The following is a 23,729-nucleotide window of genomic DNA, read 5'->3' on the forward strand; positions in this document are numbered from 1 at the left end:
TCCCCGGGGGTGTGGTACTATGAAGCTGGTTTCGCAGCATTGCGCAGACGCCATCCTCAACAGCTGGTTCATTCCTCAGCGCTACGGGGCCGGGAATGCTGGGATTTGTAGGCTGAGCGCCTGCTCTTGGTTTTGGCTTGCACCTTGAGAGGGAGACCTCCATTATGTAAACCCAGAGGACGAGGAGTTGCCAAGGCCGTACAGGGGCTAGGACACGTTACGTCTAACTGTTTTGGGAGGATACGAATGCAGCAGATCATCTGCATATCATAGGCAAGCAACCAACAGCCCAAGCAATTGAGGGGGTGGGGGGTATGTTTAAGCCCCTGCAAAGTATTTCAGAGTTCCTGGAAGTAGGACACTAGTTGTTGCTCGTTGCTTTTCTGGTGGGTGGAAATGACCGACAGAGGAAAACGGTGGGGAAATCACCATTAACAGGAGACTTCAATCACCCAAGTTCCATGAAATGCTCACATTACTTTGAAAACACTGAAGCTTGGTGGGAAGGCTAGGACACAGCCATGCCCCACGCGTCGTGCAAAAACGCTTGCACGCTCTCTGGGTTTGCACGAAGTTGTGAATTTACTACCGACGCCTGCGCAATGGAGACAAAGCAAGGCAGTCGTCTATTAGTCTTCTCCTGTGTTTTCTTTATGGTATGCTGCGGGGGAGGTGAGATGGGGAGAAAGATGCTTTGTGCACCATATACTGTTAACGATTGTTTCCAGAGACCCTTGTTGAGTTGCATGAACCGAGCCGCTCAGCTTGGTTTCCTGTAGGTCTCACTTACTTCAGAGGTTACGGTCCCACGAGAAACGCGATTCAAACGGGTAGGGGTTGGGGGCAGGCGCTTCTCTGTTCTCAGTAGTGATTTATAACACTACTTTGTCAGCAGCAGCTGGGCTAGTTCCGCGGAGTTAATCAGCCACAGCCCCACTGCAGAGTTCAGCTTGTACTGGGGCGCCATCCAGTGGCTCGTGGCAGGCACTGTCTAATGGAGGTACAGTCATCAGGACACGAAGCGAAATCCTGTCTCCATTACAAGCAATGGGAGTTTTGCCATTGACTTTATGAAGGCCAAGATTTCACCCCCTCAGCTTAAAAAAAGTCATAAGGTTTATGAAGCCTCAGGTACTGAGCCCCTTCAGTTCAAGTCGCTGGGAGCTGTGTGTTCAGTAACTGCAAAAGTCAGGCCACTGTTTTTAAAACAAAAGTGTCCTTACCTGTATTACGAACAACTGCATTACTGACTTTATAGGACCTATGCTTACTGTGGGCCTTTTATAGCTAATGAAAACAGGCTGATCAATTTCACTTTGGGATTTGGGTAGCTTCATTTCAAGTTGGTTAGATGCTCATCTTTCAGCACAGCCACAGAATAGTCAGTTTGCAAACTAGGGAATGTTTATCCAAACCCAAACATCTTTAAAAACAAACAAAGCTTCCTAACCAGCAGTGGCTTTTTAAATGTTGTTGACATCTTAAAATTGCAGGTTAGCAAGCATAAGGAGATCTTGTCAGTTTGAATGCACTTTTTTCCTCCTTATACAGCCTAACTTCAGTGGGAACCTTGCTTTCAGCTATGTTCACGTAAGACCATTAATTTCAGGGGGGCCATATATGTGTAACTGAAAGGAACATTTAGCCCAGGGAAAAAATTTGAAGACTAGACAACTTGAATCCTATCTCTATTCCTGTATTTGAATGTCTGCTATATAGAACAGGTGCCACCTATTAGCATGATTCTGATCTTATTTACACCTGTGTGAATTGAGTAACTCCACAGAAGCCAAGGTAATGACAGCCACATAAACAAGATTAGGACCAGACTCATTACATTCAATGAGCCCCCTTCTTATCTGTATTAATTAAATCCTTGTGAAGCAACCCAGATTAAAGTGCTCAGCATCTTCTTGCAACTATGATATAATCATGTCTTCCTATCTTTGTGTGCATGCTGATTATACCCCAAGCTAAAGTGATATTCCTTTCTGACAGCCAGGCAAAACTGTCTGAGAAAAATGATACTCAGACCTCCTACTACATTTCTGAACATAGAGAAATGGCATTTTTTATCACAATATTAAATGCTTTTTTGCACCTGATGTCAGCAGCGGCTGCTACTACACTGTCTTCCAAGTCTTCTTAACATGTGAGCAAGTATTCAGTTTGTGGGGAGACATGCTATGTTTCGGTTAGTTATTTTTTGTGTCAGAGATGCAAGGTTCTGGAGCTAGAGTTGCTTCCTGGGAAGCAGGCATTGGTGTTGGGCTAAGACTCCTGAAAGAGATTACCCCATATGCTGTTTGACCACCTCTGTCCAAGGTCTGATGTTTATGTGTAAGTAAAAGACACTTAGACTATAGCCAAACTCTACATCAAATTTCTCCATAACTGGGAAGATGATATATAAGACCCCAAACATCTTCTACCCCTCAACAGAGGGATGATGGCGAGGTCAGAACAGGACATTGGTGTCAGAAAACAGGGCAACTATTTTAAATAACATTTTTCATATTCAAACAAAAGAAATACGAGTCAAAACATTTTCTTTTCTTACCTCATGGTGCAGCTTCTTTCTTGAATTCATCCTATTCACCCTCCCTGCAACAAGATACTTGAGCAGAAGCAAGTTTACAATAAGCAGTCACTTGGAAGTAGGTCTTCCATAAGCTGAAGTGGTCATGTAAGCCCTGATCTTGCCAGATGATGTACAGTCCTATACCCACACATCAGTGAGGTGGGGGCAGGGGTTCACTTGTGAGGAACAGCTTGCAGGATTAGTGCCTTGGGCTCCCATCCCCTGAAGTGCTCACTGCAGCCCACAACATGCCAAACAACCTTAACTCCCATTAATACTAATAGAAGGCATGTGCACTCAGCACGGCCCAGGAGCAGGTTCTTAACCAATAGGAAATGATTTTTTCCTAGGCACTTGGGGCCTGCTCGGGCATCCATTGAAGTCAATGGAAATTTCACTCTTGCTTGTTGCAGGAGGCGCACAGACTGAACTTTTAGGACCAGATTTTCAAAATAGCTCAGCACCAACCATCAAACCCTTATTTAGGTGCCTAAATGAAAAGCAAGCTCTTTTGAAAATCTGGCCCGTTTGTGAATTCTGAGCACTTAAAAACAGACCTATATGCACCTGTTGAATCAAATATTGGTTTTGCCACTATATACCCGAGGAAGTTTCATTTCACATATGGTAGAAGACTCTAAAGCTGCTCTAGGGGATGGAGAGATGGATTGAGGGCTACCTGCTTTGTGAATGTGTATTTTTATTGTACTTCATGGGGAAAAACACTGCAGCTTTCGGCACATGTGCAACAGATGCACCATGTTCTGAAGTCCTATCGCATGTATTGTTTGCCCACGCTTTGAGCTTGCCGGGGAAGTGAATGCTGAGCTCATCTTCACATTCCTGAAACATACAGTAATGATGCTTAGCCCACCTATTGCTGTTAAAAATAATGGGGAGGGGTTTTTTTGAATGATTAAAAAAAAGATGCCTAGGGTGATCGTTTTTAGTCATTGTACAAGAAATAAAATGGAGACAACCCCTTCTAATGAAAACATTTTTAAATAATTCAGCTCAGTGCAATGCTTTGGTGCTTGATAAGAATTACATTCATAACTTTAAAAAAAAGTGTCCTGTAGGCTTTCCCCTCCATCCTCTTTCCTACATCAGTCTACTAGGCTCCACTTCCACCATCAAATCCCCAGTGGGGCTCTGCATGGGCACAAGGAAGTCTGTCCTTCAGATCTATCTCCACAGGCCACAGTGGAAGTGCAAGAGTGAGCCTGCAGCAATCTAATGGCAGGAAGAGGCCTCTGGCTCTGTGGATGGGCCCCTGCATCTGTGCAGAGCTTGTTACTATACTGGGGCCTTACGTTGTAAGCTCTTGTAGCAGGGACTTTCTTCATCTTGGTGCCTTCTCAGCAAAGTCATGGACAATTAAATTACAAACAATAGTAGCAAAGGGCACCCAGAAACGGATATCTTCCATCCTGTGTTAAATGGACCGTGTGCAGGGAGGAGGGGGTAGTTCAGTTTCCGTGTTTTCTACTAAGGTGATGAAAGTGCTCACACAAAACAGGGCAGTGTTAACGTATAATCACACTTGGAGCTGGGGGTACGATTCCGGGCTCAAAGGAGACTAGCTCACATTGAGCTAGTGTGCGAAAAACAGCACAAGCAGCAGGATAGGCTAGCTGCCCTGAATACATACCGTCTGAGACCCTGGGCATTCACTCAAGGTACCTAGCTTGCACCACCATGTCTACACTTTAATGTTAGCATACCAGCTGGATGAGTACTAGTTGTCTCCTCAAGCTGGGAATCATACCCCAGCTCAGTGTAGACATACCTTCAAGCGCACAGGCAATTGCATAGTGCATGCAGTCATCCTGCACTGATGGACTATGCCACATTCTACAGCTATATTTCGAAAGTATACTTCTCTCCTCACCCTCCCTCCTGGGTACGGAAAGATCTCCTTGCAGAGAGACCAGGTCAGTAAACTTTAGTAATATCTTTTATTGGACCAGGTTCTGTTGGTGAGATACAAGTTTCAAACCACATAGACCTGAAGACCTCTCAAAAGTTTCTCTCTATCACCAGCAGAAGCTGGTCCAATAAAGATATTGCCTCACCCAGCTGGTCTCTCTAATATCCTGAGACCAGAACAGCCATAACACTGCAATCCTTGCAGACAGGCAACACAAAGCACCTCTCTATACTTGACCTCTATAGAGCTGGGGGGAGGAGGGAAGAGGTTCTTTTTAAAAGCTTTCTATGTGTTTTTCAACTTACCCAATCATCCAACTGAGGAATCGCTATAAAGCCATGCATTCCATCTTGGAGTAGCCAGGTTATTGAGGAAGAGACATCAAGCACAGTTTTAACCAACCAGTTTGGATTATTTCACCCATTGGTCTCTGCTCGTGAGGGAAGTAGACACAAGTGCAGTATCTTCTTTTCATAATAGCATTGTTGAGAGGAGGTGAGCAAAATGCATGGCCTTAAATGGTGATAGATCTGGAGTATCCAGGTTGAATCTAGGCTCCAATGCCTTTCCAGTGAGGTACCCTGTCCCACAGCAGCAGGGCTAGCTCAGTGGCCAACCTCTCAGTGATTCCCCCAGCTATGCAGTTTTCTCCCCTCCTCCATACATCTAAAGGAGAAAGTTGGGGGAACCCGGTAGAAACCAAGGATTAGATACTAACACTGTTCTGAGCAGTATTCACTGTTGAGGAGATTTTCACCTGAAAATCTCTGGTTCTGTTCCCAGGTAGGGGAGGACACTGCCTAGAGTAATCTAATCATTCTGCTCCCCTTCTGTTACTGCTCTGAAATCCCATGCCTCGAGTGAATGTGTTACATTGCCCTGGAATCCCAGTTCATGCAGATAGATTAGGAGGAAGGAGGAGAATGGGTGTCAAGGCTCCACTTCTTCCTTTATCAATTATCTGCCTGGTTCCACGAACTGAGGCCTGATTCTTCTCACAAGTATGGTAGAGGATCAGACCTCTAGCACAACTGTGCTTCCCTTTGTAGCAAGGAAATGGGGGCAGGAGGAAGAGAGTAGCCTAACGTTTGCGGGGGGGGGGAGAGTATTGAAGCTCAGATGAATAAAGGTATAAATAAAGGAGATCTATTTAAACTCTTACAAATTAAGGTATTTTTCATTTAAAGCAGGTCAGAAAGGCCTCACAAGTCCCCTTAAAACCTTTAAGGACTGCTGGACATCAGGAAAAACAGGGCTGGCAGCCATTTCGTTTATAGGAAAACAGGGGTTTATAAATAAAATGCTGACAGCCTTAACTATAAAGGCACAAATGCATCACTGTAATAATAAAAGGAGGGCAGCTAAGCAGAGCGCTATGAGCCATTATAACAGATGAGTCATCAGCCGGGTGGGCTCACAGGTCTAGAGCCATGAATGCTGCAGCAACACCCAACTTTAGCCTGCCTCCAGAACAGCGGCCTCCTGGCCTGATTACTGTACATTTAAAGTGGCAGGATAAGGCACCATGCTTACCAGATGCCAGAGAGGCCTTTGCCTATGTTATCTGGAGGAAACATTACACTCTTACACACACACACACACACTCTCTCTCTCTCTCTCAAGTCCATTCATCATCATCTCTAAGCTGGCCTATGTTTGAAATTGAGTTAGGTCCAGCCCTGCAAATTGCTGAACCCCCCATGAGCTCCCACTGATGTTCCATAGCAGTAGGTGGAGACTAGGCTGGCCTATGCAACAACCTTTGCAGACAGTGTACCATATAATGTTTACAGAGTCCTTTGCATAAGGAGAGAGGCTGCCACATAGCAACAGCACTGGGGTGATGCAGCACATCCTCAACATGAATGACTGCCAACGCATCTCTTTGTTTTGGTTTACACCTATGAAATATGGAATTTGCAGGTCCATGTAACTTCTCCCACGGTTTCTAAATCCCTTGTGTGATCATGTTATCTTGAAGCAGAGAAGTGACTAATAGCAATTTAAGTACTTTGAGTGCACTGACTGTCAAGAAGACAGCCAGAAGGAAACAAAAATAAAAATGGAGTTGTTATTCAGAAAGTGGCCACATCGGAATCAGCAAGAAGTCAGATGTTAGCCTCACCACGGCAGTGGGAGATGGGGAGGGGGGCGGGGAGATCCCTTGCCCCTGTCTCTCTCCCTTTCCTTTAGGGATCTATCAAATTTGGAGTGTAGAAATAGTTTGTTCACTGCTTTAAGATGCTAAGGTGCTTTAAACCCTCAACTCTCACAGAATCATATAGTGATTTTCATCAAGAGATCTTGAAGTGCTTTACAAAAGGAGGCAAGTATCATTCTGTGTCTCCATTTCCCCATCTGTAAAATGGAGATAAAGGGTAGATATTTGCTAATATAGCAGGCTAGTAGCAGAGCCCAAGTCCCAGTCCAGTGCCCACTACATCACTTGGCTCAGCATCTTGTCTGATTAGGCCCAAATGCCTGATCCAAAGTCCCTTGCAGACAGTCAACAGGAAGTCTCCCTTTGACTTAAGTGGGGTTTGCATCAGGCTCGAAGGCCTCAGTCCCGCAATTGATAATATGTAGGTGGACTACCATGCCCACTGAAGTAAGTGAGGCTCTACCTGGGGCCAGTAGTCTGCCTACCCACTATCAGTTGTGGGACTTTCTGATCAGACAACTGTTTCTCAGACATTTTTCTCTCTCTCCTAGGATCTCAGATGTCAACCACATCGTGTACCCTGGTGTCAAACTTGCAAAGTGAAGCACAAGAGCCGAAAGCCAGCAGAACAGTAATCTAGGCCACATTTGAAAAAATATATATATGGAGCTTTAAATACCTTAATTTTAGTACCTTTTTACCAGCAAATATTGATTTAAATCAGAACCTTGAATTAGAGGCAATAAAAATAATGTGAAACCTTTTAAATATACTGAAATAATTAGAAATAGGACTCCTATACATGAAAACCAAAGAGGCAGAATTTGGGGAAGATACAACGGGGAAGGAGGAAGAAGAATGCCATCTTTGAGGATATGTTTAAAACATGGTTAAGCTCTGTCCACACTGCAAGATGGGAGTGTGTTTTAACAGCATCAATGGACTACTGTACCGCATATGAGGTACCCAGACAGTCAATTTTGATTTTGTAATCTAGACAGCACCAGAATAGGAGGATAGAAAGAAAGGCACGTTTTACAAGAAAGTGAGGCGAGAAACAGGATGAGTGGGAAGCAGAGAGATGCATCAAACATCAAAGGAGAAAATTCAGCTAACCCCAAGTTTCCCATCCATACATAGCTCTGTACTGCTTTTAACTGTAAAAAATCCCCGTACAAGTTGGTGTAGTTATTTCTGATTATTGGTCCAGGCCAAGTGCTTGGAAAAAACTTACTGGTCCTGAAAATATTGTATTGGTTCATTGAAGTGTTTCTAGACTAGCAGGTTGAGACACTGAGCCTTAAAAATACCCCCAAAACACATACATTCTGATTACCATCAAGGTGGCCTCCAGTGACTAGAAGTGGGACAAGTCTCCAGTGTAGACAAGGCCTTGAAGTCAGAGTCAATAGAATTATTTACCTTATAACTCCCCCTTGCCCCTCAGTCTAGCAGTGCCTTTTTTTTTGGGGGGGGGGGGAGTGGGGACCTGAATCTCTCAATCCAGGACCCTCAGACCAGCATCATTTCTAATCCCTGCATTCTCTCAAGAGGAAAATCAACAGAAGAGAGCTTCCCCTCCTACCAGTCTAATGCTAGTTAACAAGTTATTTGTATATATGGTGTTTTTTCAGTTAGGTGAACAGCTGCTATGATTTTAAGTTTAATCATTAGGACACCTAGAGCTTTTTAGAGGCTGTAGAAGAACAACTCAACAACCACTGCAGAGCGTAACAGCATCTTCCCGTCGTCTGGTACCTCCTCTTGACAGCTGTTCCAGCCCTGTCTGCTTCTTCTTGCAACTCAGCCTTCCAACTAGGGCACATTCTCAGATCCATCCCCCATCTGGGTAACAAAGTCCCACAAAACAATAGTTCAGTGGCCTTACACCAGGTCTTTGGCCCAGCTCTAGACGCCTTACGTTACACTCTCGACATCAGGGGGCCTTCACCCTACCTTTCTTAGCATAGGGGAACCCAGGGCCCTAAGCTCCAGTACAGGGATCCTGTAACAAGCAGCTATGGTCAATTCCTCAAACGTAACTACCTCTCTAGCCTACTTCCTACCTAAGCCTGTCTAGAGCCTAGACCCTTTTCCTCAGCCCCCTCCCAGGCTCACACCTCTACAGAGTTCTTTCTAGCCCCTGTACTAAGCAATACCTCCTACATTTTTTTTTTTCCATGGAGGCCTAGCTCCTTTTTACCTCTCCTATGACTGTGTTTTATTACTCTTTTCTCTGGAAACCCAATACCCTAGGCTACCTCCTTACAACCTTACCCTTTTGTCAAGGCTCAGCCCATGAGCTCACACCTCTCTCCTACACCTTTGCTAAAAGATCCTCCTCCAGAGAAAGTCCCCCAAACTACTCTCCCCCTAAACCACCTTCTTAGTGTCCTCAAGTCCTTCCTTTATTAGGAACTCAGCTCCCTTCTAGCTGGGACTCATCTTTAATTCAGCCTTGCAGACTCTCCACGACTGGGCCTACTACTAAATTGGACCCGGCCCACCCTTCGGTTACCACCATATTCACTAATTGCACTCTAGATCCAGTTAACCCTTTCTGTGCCAGTGTGGGATATACACCCTGTGATGTTTCACTCCATATTCTTTATGAAAATATGCTTCTAAGATGGATATGACATAACTGAGATTTACTGTATGCAAGATGGCTCATGTAAGATATCATTGGAAAGGTTATGATTTACTGAATGTGATTATCCAATGTGTGTGCCTGTATCATTTCTGTATCTGAAGTTAGGAATATTGACTATGTATCTGTATTTCAAATGTGTTCCTTTGGGTGTCACCCCCAACTAGCCCTTCAGGTACAACATGGAAAAACCAGACAGGGCTAAATGGCCCATTAGCAAAGACAATGGACTGTGAAAGAGCTTAGTTTTCCTGTGGTCGCTCCAGACAGGCTACGAGTAATGGCTGCCACAGCCTTGCAAAGACATGGGTCTGAATCACCTGGTACCGGACCCATCCCTTGGAATGCCAGTGTTCTTCCACTGGGAGACAAAGGGTTCCCCCGCCATACACAAGAGCTATATAAGGCAGGGGAGTGACATCATTATGGTTCTCCTCTGCCTCCCCACCCAAAGAGATACTGAAAGACACCAGGAACCAACAACTGAACTGAGGGGAGAAGGGTTGAACGGAACCCAGGCTAGGAGAGTGTCCAGTCTGTGAGTGGAAATACCTGAAATCTTCAGCTTCAGGCCAGTGCAGCTGCCTTTCAAGACTTTCTATAATCTACCTGTGAAAATATTTAGAGTGAGAAATTAAATTTTGTAACCTGTTTCTTAAGTATATTGTGCTTAGATTGCATATTTTTTATTTGCTCAGTAATCTGCTTTGTTCTATCTTTTTATATTCACTTAAAATTCACTTTTTGTAGTTAATGAACGTATTTCTTGTTTATAATATAACCCTGTTTGTATAATTCACAATTGGAGGGGGGGTAAGAGGCAGTGTATATCTTCCTCCACATTGAGGGAGGAGGCGGATTTCGTAATATATCTTTAGGTCTGCATTCTAAGGGAGGCGGACACCTGAGTGCTGGGGCAAGTCCCTTAAGCTGAGCCTTCCCGGAACTGATCTCAATGTCTATTTTGTTCTTCAGTTGGGTGTAGCCCTGCCTGTGTGTGTGCTGAAGGAGGCTTACTAGCCTGGCTCTGCAAGACAGGTAAAAAGGGTGCCCAGGCTAGCTCAGTGGTATCTCAGCACATCAGGTGGTATTCTAAGGGGGGCAACCCGTCACACACCCCATCACAAGAGGCCATATTTTACTGTTGTTTAAATCTGATGCAATATGGAGTTTTAAAGTGCACGTTGATGATGAAAAATCCCATATTACAGGCAGGGGTGAAAGTAAGCCGGTACCTTATGGTGTACCGGTAAGAGCCGGTACATGGCCAACCGTACCAGCAAGGGGCAGCTTCCCTGGGGCCCTGCAATTTAAAAGGGCCTGGGGCTCCCGGCAGCCGCTACCATGGGGCTCTGGTGGTGATTTAAAGGGCCTGGGGCTCCTGGCTGCTGCCTGAGCCCCCGGCCCTTTAAATTGCTGCTGGAGCCCCAGGGTAGTGGCAGCGGCCAAGAGCCCGGGCCCTTTAAATTGCCGCGGGCCACGCAGAAGGGTTGGCTGGGGGAGTCTGGCTCCAGCCCCGCCCCCTTCCACCTGAGGCCCCACCCCTTTTTCAGGACCTCGGCCGCCCTGTGTATCAGTAAGTCCCTTAAGTTACTTTCACCCCTGATTACAGGTGACTATATTGGCCACCTAACCCACCCATTATTTTATCATCTTCCTGCATGTGCTATTTTCGCAGCTATAGCAGGTAGCAAATTGTGATGATTGTCAGCCCCTTACTAGAATTTCTTTCCCGTACAACTTCCCCGCATATGTAACAGAGGCTAACTAAAAAGGGTCTAATGAGCAGAACACTCACGTCACCATATATTACTAAACAAACAAGACCATATCCTTCCCCCAGAGAAGCACTCACAATTTGGGCTGTGAGTACCTGTCTGGAGTGCATGGGGGGGAGGGAGGGAGTAATTTCTGTCTAGGTTTTATTACAGCCCTTAGCATAGTGTCAGAGTGCCTTAAATATTTGGGAATACAGTGATAATAAATAGTATAAGGAACATTTTAGGAAGCCCAACTGTGACAGACAGCCATCCCTTTGTGGCACAACCTGCCCCTGCAGGTATTGTTCCCTTAGTTCCTCCTTGGTTATAACAAGAAATTATTTCAAGGCCAGAACCCTTCAACCATGATCTCCCCTTTGTGAGGTTTCATTTATTAGATCTCTTACAGCATATCAAATTCGATTTTAGTACTTCGAGTCCAACCTTTGTTCCCTCTCGATTCAGGGTTTCCACAACCCTCCTTCTGGACCTGTGCAATACTTCAGATAGGTAGTTTTCCCTCTTTGAGCCAGGAGTCCTAGAGCCCTTTTTCTGGAGTGTATCTGATGCTTCCCATCAGCTCTTCCCCTTATGTGAGGCATCTCACAGCTCTGTTTCTGGGATGTGTGCTGATAACTCAAGTGGGTTTTCCTTCCTTGGGTCAGGAATCCCACAGTGCTCCTTCTAAGGTCTGTGTGGGATAATTTAGGCTGGCTAAAGCCCTCAATCAGCCTTTTCCGAGCTTTTCGTCCTCTTTGCCTTTGCCACCCAGCAGGCAGGCCGCAAGCAAACTCCCCCTTTAGATCTCTGGAGGCTTCTCTCTTATTACTAGGCCTGGCCTAATTTAGCCACATGTGGCTACAGTACTATAATCCCTCCCCTTTCCCTAAGGAGAGCTGAGTCACACCAGCTAGTCACCACATCATATTTTCGTGTCCCTTTTGTACCCTCTTCCCACTCTCAGGTCTTCTTTCATTCCTCTTTCCTTATGATCTGAACTGCCTTCCCACCCAGGTTTGTCAAGTGTGGATTTTCCGAGGCAGGGAGCGGTGGCAGTCCAGGCTTTCCATAGAGCAAGGGTGGCCAACTTGAGATGGGGTGAAGTGATTGGGTTTAGGTCTTGTCCAGGATGTGGTGTGGTTGAATCAATGGTTTCTTTGCAGCATGGGGGAGTTAGGGTGGAAGGGTCAAATTCAGGCTTTCCCCCCAGGATGGGGCATTAGATGTGGGATAAGTTCAGGTCTTCCACAGCGTGAAGAGCAGCTGGATTCCCTGGGCGAGTTTGGGATGGGTGAAACCAGGATGCAGTGGGACTCAGTCTTCCCCAGGGTGCAGTAAGGTGGCTCTCCCATGGGTTGCATTTGGGCTTTTTCAGCGTGCAGGGGAAAGGGAGATCGGTGCTGGTGGACCTTCTGTGAGTAAGAGCTGGACAGGTGGATCCTCCTACTAAGTTCAGACTCAGGGTGCGGGGTGGGTGGCTCCCAGGCTCATCTCATCTCAGGGTGGGTGGCTCCCCAGGGGCACTGCAGGGAGCCAAGGGCCCACCCGCTAAGCTCTGGCTCAGGGCTCGCTCTCTGTGAAACCTGCCGCCCTGGGCGACCTGATTCACACAGCCCGGCTCTGCCAGCCCGCCCCGCAGCGGTAGCCAGGCCGGTTCCGCCCCCTGCGCGGCGGCCCCGCCCCGCTCCCGGCTTTGTAGCGCCGCTGGCCGGGCCCGCCTGTCACTCAGCCGCCCCGAAGATGGCTGCTGCCCTGCGAAGGTTGCTGAGGCCCTCGGTGAGTGTGTGGGCTCCGCTCCCGCCCCAGCCCGGCGGCCCCCGCTCTGCCGGGCATGTGGGGCGCCCTGCCTGCAGGGCGCTCGGGAGCCGGGAGGCCAGTTTCTGGTGCACTGAGCCCCTTTCGTTGCAGGGCTCCGGGATGGGTAGGTCATCCCGCCCCCAATCCTGGGGGCACGGGGCTCCCCCCAGCCCGTGCACGCTGCATACTCCCGGCCGGCCCTGAGCCCCCCCCGCTCCTGCACGTGCCGAATCTCTGCCCTCTCTCCTTCCAGGTAACCCGAGCAACTCCCTTCTCCTGGGGGGCCTGTGCGGCTGCCCTGCGGCCCCCTGTTCCTGCTGCTGCTGCCGCCGCCGGGAGGAAGTGCACGGCTCAGGCAGAACTGCCCCTTCCCCGGCTCCATTTCAGCACCAGTAAGTCAGAGTCGCCTCGCCAAGAAGAGTCAGCCGCCCTGGCGCATGGCGGGCAAGCGGGTGCTTCTGCCGGGGCTCCCACGTGGGTGGGACTGAACAGCCGCAGGGGTTACAGTGTAGCTCGGAGCAGATCCCTGGGGCTTGTGGATCAATCACACGCCTGCAAAATCCATTCCCCTCCGGCTTCCGTCTCTCTCTCTCTAACTTCTTCACTTGTAAAGTAGCCCTTCATCCTAATCTGATGTGGGGATGCTGAACTGGTGGTCTAAAAAGGTGACCTCTTGCTGGAGACAATGAGCAGGGCAGGGTTGGACTGTATACTCTTGGAATGGTAACGTCCCCTGCAGATTTGCAAAAAAAATCTGCAATTTCACAGTTGTGAAATGTTGTTCTTTGTCTGGATAATATGCAGGCAAAGTGACTAAAGTTTTTCTCTTTACAGGATTAAGTTGGAAAGCATACACTTCTAAAATGTCACGTTTGTACACTGAGTATCTTTGTGTCTCAAACATATAACCTCCTCCCCCCCCCCCAGCTCCATTGCTTTAACATAAAAAGGCCAAAAAATTCCTAACATAATATGATGAGCACAAATAAATATATTGCTACTACAATATTGTGGAGCTTGAGCCATTAAATGAAAGTTGATTCAAAATTGTCAGGCATTCCTATATACTACTCTGGTTGATTAACTTATTTAATAGTTTAAAAGTATCTGTGTCCGTTACATACAGCAGTGGCTCTCAACCTTTCCAAACTACTTTACCCCTTTCAAGAGTCTGATTTGTCTTGTGTACCCCCAAGTTTCACCTCACTTAAAAACTTGCACAATCAGACATAAAAATACAAGTGTCACAGCACACTATTACTGAAAAATTGCTTACTTTCTCATTTTTACTATATAATTATAAAATAAATCAATTGGAATATAAATATTGTACTTACATTTCAGTGTATAGTATACACAGTAGTATAAACAAATCATTGTCTATAAAATTTTAGTTTGTACTGACTTTGCTAGTGCTTTTTATGTAGCCTATTGTAAAACTAGGCAAATATCTAGATGAGTTGATGTACCCCTAGGAAGACTCCTCTGAGTATGGTTGAGAACCACTGACATACAGTATGATTCATTCTTTCTAGGTTCTTCAAGGTTTGTTCCTGCCGTTACCCAACATGCCCCATATTTTAAAGGAACAGCTGTTATTAATGGAGAGTTCAAAGAATTGAGCCTAGATGACTTTAAGGGAAAATATCTGGTACTTTTCTTCTACCCTTTGGATTTGTGAGTGTAACATTTTTTAAAAAAAATATTATCTAGACTCCTGCTCAATCACACAGAAACAGCATGTTGAGGGTTTCTATCTCTACCAACATTTCATTTGACCTTGTCCTGGGTATCCTTGTCAAGCAGAAAGCATGTCTGTTTCTAGAGTGTGAATGATAACAGTCGGGGAGGAGATCGTTTCATACTGCAACAATAGTTCTGTTGGCTCATTTTGAGTGTAAAGCTGGGAACAAATCCTGTTGCCTCTGGAGGGCCTCCAGTGCTTCAGAACAGAATTGGCTCCACTGTATAGGGGGATCCTGGTTGCAGAGAACTCCTCTGCCTGTGCGCCTTGGAGTTCTGAGTCACCATGAAGGGGTTTACTTAGGGGTGGGCTATGGCAAAGCTGGTAGATCTGTGATTAAGCGGCTCCAGTAAACAAAAACTGTTCAGAATGGGAGTTTTGGGTTGCAACTCGCATGAAGTCCTGAGCCCACAATAATAGCTGTGGAGTGGCTCTGCTGGTGGGGTAGCTGGGAGAGGATTCCATTTTCAGTCCCTCCATCCACGTTCCTCGAATGTAGAACTTTTCTGCAAAATCTGTTCACTAAGAGCTAGCAGAATGAGAACTCATGAAAATGACTTGCTTGTTGAAAATGTAGACACAAATAATCAGTGTACTATTTAACTGCAATTGCTGTTTTTCTGAGACTTGTTGAAACTGATTCAGCTACTTGAAAACTTGAATCAGTGATGAAACAGAACTGTAAAATATGTTACATAAGTAATACAGCAATGTGTTTTGTGCCTGGAAACCAGTGTTTCCTCGTTCTTTTAAAACTTCTTTGTGAAGCTTAGGTCTGGAATAATTACAACTTACTTACTTTCTTTTATTTACTACCCTTCTCTTCCCACCCAGCACTTTTGTATGCCCGACAGAAATTGTGGCTTTCAGTGACAAAGCTAATGAATTTAGAGATGTGAACTGTGAGGTCGTTGCTGTATCTGTGGATTCTCACTTTTGTCATCTGGCCTGGATAGATACACCACGAAAGGTATGAGTCACATGGCTGTTTTCTCACTAACAGCACTTTGGAGAGTGCTATTGAGAAGTTGTGTAAAATCCTGTATTTGCTCATGCAAAGAGGCTGATTGCCTTCAAAAGAGCACTTCAGCTAGGATTCAACTCTGCAAACCCTTACTATCAAGCATAAATTTCCACTATACTTTTTGAATAATCTTTCTCTAATTGAACACAAGTACATAGAGAGGCATTTCCTAAATATTCAACGTGCATACGTTTACAGTAGTTTATTTTAGGACAGGCCTAAAAAAAGAAAGCAAACAAGAAGAAGGAATTACCTGATTGTAGCATTTGACAGCTTTTCTATGTGAGTATATTTAATATGAGATCTAATTTTAAGTATTAAACTTTGATGCACTATCTTCCTCATCCAGTTCTTTTAAAATAAAAAATGTGGAGACAGATAATAGTTCAAAAGTATAAGGCTCAAAAACTTCTTTGCCATATTTAGCTAATAACTAACTTCTGTGTTTGAAGTAATAACACAACCAGATACTTTGTTTTCCTGTCCAATATATGTCTGAGTACTCTTGAAGCTTACACAGTGTGATTAAATGTTAACTTCTGAGTAAAATATATAATGCATATTCTATTTATGAGATGCCTTAAATAAAGGCAATTATTACTTGTGATCTTGTTCATAAAATTTAGTAGTTACTACATATCTCTGCTGTGTATGTGTAACTAGTAAGTAGTTAATCAGTAGCCAACTTCTTTCTGATTTAATTGAAACAAAGAATAATAGGCTTGTTAGGAGATTTATAGCATCAGCTGAAAGCTACTGAAATTCCTAACAACCTCGTTTAAGACACAAAAAAGTTTAAAACTTCTTGTGTAATAAGATGGTGCACTTAACTCCTTGAGAGAAGGAGGAAGTGCTAGGGAGGACTTGTTCTTACTGTCCGGTCTCTTAACATTTAGTAATGCCAAAATGATGTTGGTCTTCTGCCAGTAACTAAACTAGAAAACCTAATGGGGCAGTTCAAAAAAAAGCTCATATCTGATGTCTTCAGTTGTTGCTAACATGGTTATATGGAAATGCTTCATTGTGTTTATACCTCCTAGCAAAAGTGTACCTAGGTTAGGACCAGTCTGAGGCTATGTATAATTGCAGATTCCTGTGAAGGCCCACAAGCTGATGTTGCTTTCTTCTGTGTGTGTGTGGGTTAGTGGGTGGGTTATTTTGTAATATGCAAACAGAAGAGAAAGCTAATTTTGTTAAAGTCTGTCATGCCTAATATACTTGGACAAAGCAGTTTGTATTCATATTTAACAAAGTTGGACCAAAACTCCAAAATGTGAATATTGGCTTTGATTTATAACTTTATGTGTGCAATAGTACTTGGCACCTGTTTCATCCAGAGGTCTCAAAGCACTCTATAAAGGTGGGAAAGTATTCTTCCCATGGTGCCTTTGCAAGAAATTGAGGTTCCGAGAAACAAAGGCCTTGATTTCTTTAACGCTTATGTGAGTAAAGTTATGCACATGTATGAGTAGTTCTGTCATGGATAGGTATGTGCAGAATCAGGGTCTATGTGATTGCCTAAGGTTGCACACTGGTTCATTGACAGTGCCAGGAATAGAAAAGCTAACAGATTCATCAGTCTTGTTTCAAGGATAGGTTATCCTTTGGCGGTCAAAATGTTGCACAATTCAGTACACTCTCTCACTCGACTGCCCAAATATAGGAAAATATGTGCTTTAAATACTGAATCTATTTACATACAGAAAACAGAATATCTTTGACATAATCTAACTGTTTGGAAATAAATGTTACTAGCATGAAAAAAAATGCAAACGTCTGTACTTATACATGGATATTCAGTTTCTATAATAAAGTGACATCTTTCTTAGTAGATCATGTGCAATAGATGCTCTTTTATTTAATTAAAGTGATCACCTAGTGCATAAGGGGAAATAATTTCCCCCAGAATCTTCCCATTGCTGTTATGGGTGGTCTAGTACCTGCTATATCAGGTCTGAAAGTCTGAAAATCATCAGTGTAGAAGGGCTTCGTGTTCAGGGAGGTGGGTTTTTTAAAAACAGCAATTAAGTTTGCTCAAAGCATGTGAACTAATTATACCATGTTAGGAGCCTAGTTTAATAAAGGCTCAAGAATGAACATTTTATCAGTGCTGTGACTCCTGAAGGGAACTCCTAATAGGCAAAAAGAAGAACAGGAGTACTTGTGGCACCTTAGAGACTAACAAATTTATTAGAGCATAAGCTTTCGTGGACTACAGCCCACTTCTTCGGATGCATATAGAATGGAACATATATTGAGGAGATATCTCCTCAATATATGTTCCATTCTATATGCATCCGAAGAAGTGGGCTGTAGTCCACGAAAGCTTATGCTCTAATAAATTTGTTAGTCTCTAAGGTGCCACAAGTACTCCTGTTCTTCTTTTTGCGGATACAGACTAACACGGCTGCTACTCTGAATCCTAATAGGCAGTGATGCAATGAAAATAAAAAACTAAACAGACATTCAGTCTTCACTCTTATTACGCTCAAACTTACCTTTCTGTTATTTATTTCTACTAGAGTGGTGGCTTGGGCCATATGAATATCCCGCTTCTGTCAGACCTGACAAAACAAATCTCCCGAGATTATGGTGTGCTGTTAGAAGGACCTGGTCTAGCACTAAGGTAGGACCTTGTTCTCTGGTCACCTCTACTGTTCCCTAGTTATGACAGTACCAAGTTTAAAACTGCATGGGCCATATTGTACTCCCTTTCCCCTCAAAAATCTGGGTAAGGGTGAAACACAGCTTGTCAAACTGGCTCGTTTTGCAGTTTCTGTAGAGGGTTATAGAAGGTGGGGGAAGGGTATATGGCCTTATGGAGAGGTCAGGGTGTGAAGCCTCTGGAACTTATCTATCCAGGAACACTTCTGAGGAAAGAATGTTCTGTTCTGTTCTTGAGACTCTCGTAACCCAATGCTTGCTCTCTTTCCTATCTCTCTGGGGGATGGGGGGGAGGAGAGGGGGAGGATAGGTTAGAGTAGTACTAATATTTATGCATAGCTCCATGCAATTTTGAGGCGGTCAAGCAGCACAGAGGCTCAATTCTCCCCCTTCTTGAATGCCCATGGATTCCTAGCTGCACATGTCTGGCACAGCAAGATTTGCCACATGATGGCAAGGAAGAAAGCATGCTACTTGGCTCTGCTTTGTACTTTCCCCGCTCTGAGGACCCTTTCTGACCCTCTGTATTTGGGGACGCATTAATTCTATTTCTCGTTGCTATATAGTAATAGAGAGCAATAGTGATCTCAGAGCTCTCTTTAACTCTGCTTCATAACCCTTTTGTTTATTTAAAAAAAAAACTCAACTTTTTGTCTAAATTATTGGCTAGGAAGGAACTTGAATATTTGTTACCAAATCTAATTAATTCCACCACTTTAGTAGTTTGCGGGTGAAATTGAGATGTTCTTTTAAATGCATAACCAGCTATCCTTGTAACTAGGAATTAGACTAAATCCTGTATTCTATATGCAGATGAGACTCAAAGTAGCACCTTAAATGGATTTTGGGGTGCCTCAAAATAATAGGGAGAAGTGCTTTCAGTACCTGGAAAGCATGGGTGGGATTAATGCTCTGATTACACTTTTGTAATCAGCATCTTTAGTTCTGACTATTGTCGTTACTTCTTCTTAGCTATCTTATTGTGCAAAAAGTACATATTAGCAAATATTGTACAAATGTTCCATACACTGGGGTATGAGTGATTTAGAATAACTTCACCTCTGTGAAATAGATTTCAGCATGCACAAGAAACAAGACACAGAATTCATATTGCAGAGGTTCAAAACATCTTTGTTCATATACAGAGGTCTCTTCATCATTGATCCTAATGGAGTCATCAAGCATCTGAGTATCAATGATCTCCCTGTTGGCCGCAGTGTGGAAGAGACCCTTCGCTTGGTGAAGGCATTCCAGTACGTGGAAACTCATGGAGAGGTTTGCCCAGCAAACTGGACTCCAGAGTCCCCTACGGTATGTGTTGGTTAAGTATTGCCATCCAAAATATGGACCCAATCCTGGAAAATGTCCCACCTTTTTGCATGGAAAGTCTGAAGACTGGGCACTATAATATGAAAGAACTCATTAACTTACAAGTCTTTTAAGTTTTCATTGTATGAATTGATGCCCTCAGTCTGAATCACTTAAAGTGCAGTCACGATACTAGAAGTTACATGTGGAGAAAACATTCACATTTTGTATTCTTTTGAGAGTACAAAATCTCTCCCTCTACCCAACACGTATGAGTACATGCAGTCTTCACTTGCTTCCCATATTAACTGTCATGACAGTCTGCCTGGATTGTCTTGATTTGCCTTGTGTTTTGTATCAGTTTAAATTAGGGCTGTCAAATGATTTTTAAATATCGCAATTCATCGTGAGATTAAAAAAGATAGTTGCGATTAATCACAGTTTTAATGCACTGTCAAACAGTAATAGAATACCAATTTACATTTATTATAAATATTTTGGATGTTTTTCTACATTTTCAAATATATTGATTTCAATTATAACACAGAATAGGAAGTATACAGTGCTCACTTTATATTTTGTTACAAATATTTGCAGTGTAAAAATGTGCAATCTATAAGTTGAAGAATGAAGGACTATACAAATGTTTAGCATAGCTGGCATATAAATACCTTGCAATGCCAGCTACAGCAGTGCCAATGTGAGCGCTTGTTCTCATTTTCAAGTGACTTTGTAAATAAGAAATGGGCAGCATTATCTCCTGTAAATGTAAAAAAAACTTGTTTGTCTTAGCAATTGACTGAACAAGAAGTTGGCTGAGTGGACTTCTTGTTTTTGAGTGCAGTTATGTGGGGAAAATACCTACATTTGTAAGTTGTACTTTCACAATAAAGAGATTGCACTACAATACTTGTATGTGGTGAATTGAAAAATACTATTTCTTGTTTCTCTTCTACAGTGCAAATATTTTAAATAAAAAAGTGAGCACTGTACACTTTGTTCTGTGTTGTAATTGAAATAAATATATTTGAAAATGTAGAAAAATATCAAATATTTATAATAAATTTAAATTGGTATTCTATTATTGTTTAACAGTGCAATTATAACTGTGATTGATAGTCCTAGTTAAATTTTTTAAACATCTTGCAGTTATATATTTTTCAGTTTTCTTTTTGCAGCTGAGAAGCCTGCAATTCTGTTAAAATTACTTTGTACATTGCTTCTCATGAGTGAGTGGACGTACAGAAATAACTGTGTGGTTTATTAAAGCATAAAAAGTATTCTTAAATGGAATCTTAAATATAAAGCCATCATTTTTATCTCCTACACTTTGTGTATATACCAACTTGTATAAAACTGTATCTCTTTGTTTACAGATCAAGCCAAGTCCAGAAGCTTCTAAGGAGTACTTTGAAAAAGTGTATAAATAGATCATCAAATACAGCTAGGTGGCAATGAAAGAGTCCTTATTACTGTTACTTAGAAACCATATGCTGGATTTCCTAAGGAAGCAACCATGATTGCATTTAAGTGCAAATTTTTTTTTTTTTTTTTTTGGTGTTTAAGAAAAATTGTTAAATGCTGAAACATTAAATAGTTAAATAATCAACAAATTTTAAATCATATTCTTGGAGCTGTTTTTTCTCCAGAGAGAGTGCACTGCAGTCCCATATATCTCTATTCAGCCATTCTCTTCTTTACCTCCCCCATGTATATGTGCCTGTGGGAGGGGCAGGAGTACTGGCCTTTCCTTCTTCCTTTTAAGCAGTCTTGGAATAGAAATGGTGCCAGGCTTTCTGTGCACACATGAAAATTGGACGATACTCTTGTTTCTGAGAGCTGGAAATACTGAGCTGTAGAGTGGATGATACAAAGAAATATCTAGAACGTGGTTCCCTTTAACTTGCCAATAACTCTTTAGGCAGGGATGGAAGCATTTCTTGTACATATTATGCTCATGTTTTTTTCCAAACTGCTTCCACATGCAAATGTGATTTGGAGGTCGAAGTAACAAATATCTACAATCGTTCAGCTAAGATGTATTGGAATATAGAACATTAAATGAAGAATAACTGCATTCCGTTTAGGAACTGTTGGAGATGTGAACTTAACTCTAATTGTGGTACATTTACTGGCGCTTAATAATTACTATTTTTGCCTTTTGAAATAGTTGGTCATACACTTAAATTGTCTGTTGCACTAAATGTAGATTTCCAAATATTGTAGTGCTTGATGTGTAATTATGTAGGAAGATTCATTAAGTCTGTTTAAGATTTAATATGGCTTCCTCCTGAAATGATTTTGAGCATATATTTTTTTCTTAAACTATGAAATCATCAATAAATTAATCTTAAAGCAGACTGTCTACAGTGTTGTTCTAACTATCATCTAGGTTGGATGTTCTTTCTCCTCTGCTTACCAGAGACTGGGTGTGGTGTTGCATTAAGTTTTATCTCCCGCAGCCCCACCTACTACCACTTATAAGCTGCTAGTGGCTACAGATAACTGTAGAAGAAACTGGACCATATGTGTGGCAAAGGGAGCAAAGGAATAGGTGCTGAAGAACTGGATAAGTGAAAAGTGACAAAGAGTCCCGTGGCACCTTATAGACTAACAGAAATATTGGAGCATAAGCTTTTGTGGGTGAATACCCACTTCGTCAGACGCGTGCATCTTCGACATGCGTCTGATGAAGTGGGTATTCACCCACGAAAGCTTATGCTCCAGTACTTCTGTTAGTCTATAAGGTGCCACAGGACTCTTTGTCGCTTTTTACAGATCCAGACTAACATGGCTACCCCTCTGATATTTGGATAAGTGAAAACTCCTTAAAATCCTGGATAAACAAAATGAATCTATTCAGGAAGAAATAATGTGGAAGAATGAAGGTGGAAGCCTATAAGCGAGCCCAAGTTGGAGCGGTGGATAGCTGGACTAGCTAGTTCTTTGCTAAGAGAATATTGCTCTAAACTGTAATTGACTAATCTGTCAAAATGCTACAGTTACCAATGAAAAAATCTTCTCTTGTATCATGCAAGAGCAGGTGGAGTGTTCATTTAGGCACATTGACCCGAAGAGAGTGATAGTCAATGACTGAGCTCTTAGCTCTATATACCTACCAAAAATCTTTTTTTCATCCTGTCAAACTTCATATTAGTTTAGTTTTTAATAAGTGTAGCATTAACCAGATATTTGTGAAAATTTAAGACCCTAGTCCTGCAAAGACTTGCACATGCTTCCTCTGTGCATTGTGTGCAATCCCATTGACTTCAAATCAGTGCTCTTTGTTTAAATATCAAAATTTTCAAGATAGGAAAAATCTCTACTTCAGGTGTATTCTCAGTTGCTAGAACAGGCATATGGTGAGTCACAGCTGGGTAAATTGGAAGTAATTATGTCTTCTCTAGTTCAACTGTAAACCTTTGTGGCAAGGACTTTCTTACTATGTGTTTCTAGAAAACCTGCAATGGGCCCTGATAGTGTTGGGTCTTTTGGGCACTACTGTAATGCAAATACTAAATAATCCTTAGTACTTGATTATACTATACATTTTACATATACTATATGTGTTCTCTCCCCTGCTTTTTTATGACCACCAATTTGGCTGTCACTGCTTCGGGCTTGTCTACACTACAGCACGGGGTCAATCTAAGATGCGCAACTTCAGCTACGTGAATAACATAGCTGAAGTCGACGTACTTAGATCTACTTACTGCGGTAAGTCGACAGCTGACACTCTCCTGTCGACTCCGCTTGTGCATCTCGTTCTGGTGGAGTACTGGAGTCGATGGGAGAGCGCTCAGCAGTTGATTTATCGCAGCTATACTAGACATGATAAATTAACCCCCCGGCTGGATCAATCGCTGCCTGCCGATCCAGTGGGTAGTGTAGACAAGCCCTTAGATTCCCCCCTCCAGAAATACTGTCTGCTGTAGGATAGTGGACACTTGTTTCTAGTGGTCTTAAAAGCTGTGTGAACAGATATCATGACAGGAGCAGTAACTTTTTTTTTTTTTTTGAGTTATAAACAAATGTCTTCCATGGAAGGGATTTTCTTTAAATTAGTCCATTATTCTCCCCACCACATTCTGCTGTCCCCCTAAAATCAAT

The 23,729-nt window shown here is 43.0% G+C and overlaps 1 protein-coding gene and 1 long non-coding RNA gene across 2 annotated transcripts; one reads left to right on the plus strand and one right to left on the minus strand.

Moving 5' to 3' along the window:
- Positions 1-8,407: 8,407 nt before the first annotated feature.
- LOC135972795 (uncharacterized) lies at positions 8,408-14,351 on the minus strand. Its single transcript, XR_010589318.1, has 3 exons — positions 14,217-14,351; positions 9,875-9,931; positions 8,408-8,517 (listed from the first exon to the last, which is right to left on the minus strand). It is a non-coding gene; the product is annotated as an uncharacterized LOC135972795 (long non-coding RNA).
- On the plus strand, positions 12,702-21,977 carry PRDX3 (peroxiredoxin 3). The gene is made up of 7 exons (XM_005284162.5): positions 12,702-12,858; positions 13,133-13,271; positions 14,415-14,556; positions 15,458-15,593; positions 18,170-18,273; positions 19,457-19,622; positions 20,996-21,977. Exons 1-7 carry the CDS (start codon positions 12,823-12,825, stop codon positions 21,047-21,049), a joined length of 777 nt encoding a protein of 258 aa, XP_005284219.2. The 5' UTR covers positions 12,702-12,822; the 3' UTR covers positions 21,050-21,977.
- Positions 21,978-23,729: the final 1,752 nt, after the last annotated feature.

This window comes from Chrysemys picta, chromosome 7 (assembly GCF_011386835.1).
Source record: "Chrysemys picta bellii isolate R12L10 chromosome 7, ASM1138683v2, whole genome shotgun sequence".
In the NCBI taxonomy this organism is placed as follows: domain Eukaryota; kingdom Metazoa; phylum Chordata; order Testudines; family Emydidae; genus Chrysemys; species Chrysemys picta.

Coding starts and splice junctions, on each gene's coding strand:
- PRDX3 (XM_005284162.5), top strand. CDS start 12,823: ATGGCTGCTGCCCTGCGAAGGTTGCTGAGGCCCTCG. Junction 15,594..18,169: donor GGATAGATACACCACGAAAG/GTATGAGTCACA, acceptor TATTTCTACTAG/AGTGGTGGCTTGGGCCATAT. Junction 19,623..20,995: donor GGACTCCAGAGTCCCCTACG/GTATGTGTTGGT, acceptor CTTTGTTTACAG/ATCAAGCCAAGTCCAGAAGC.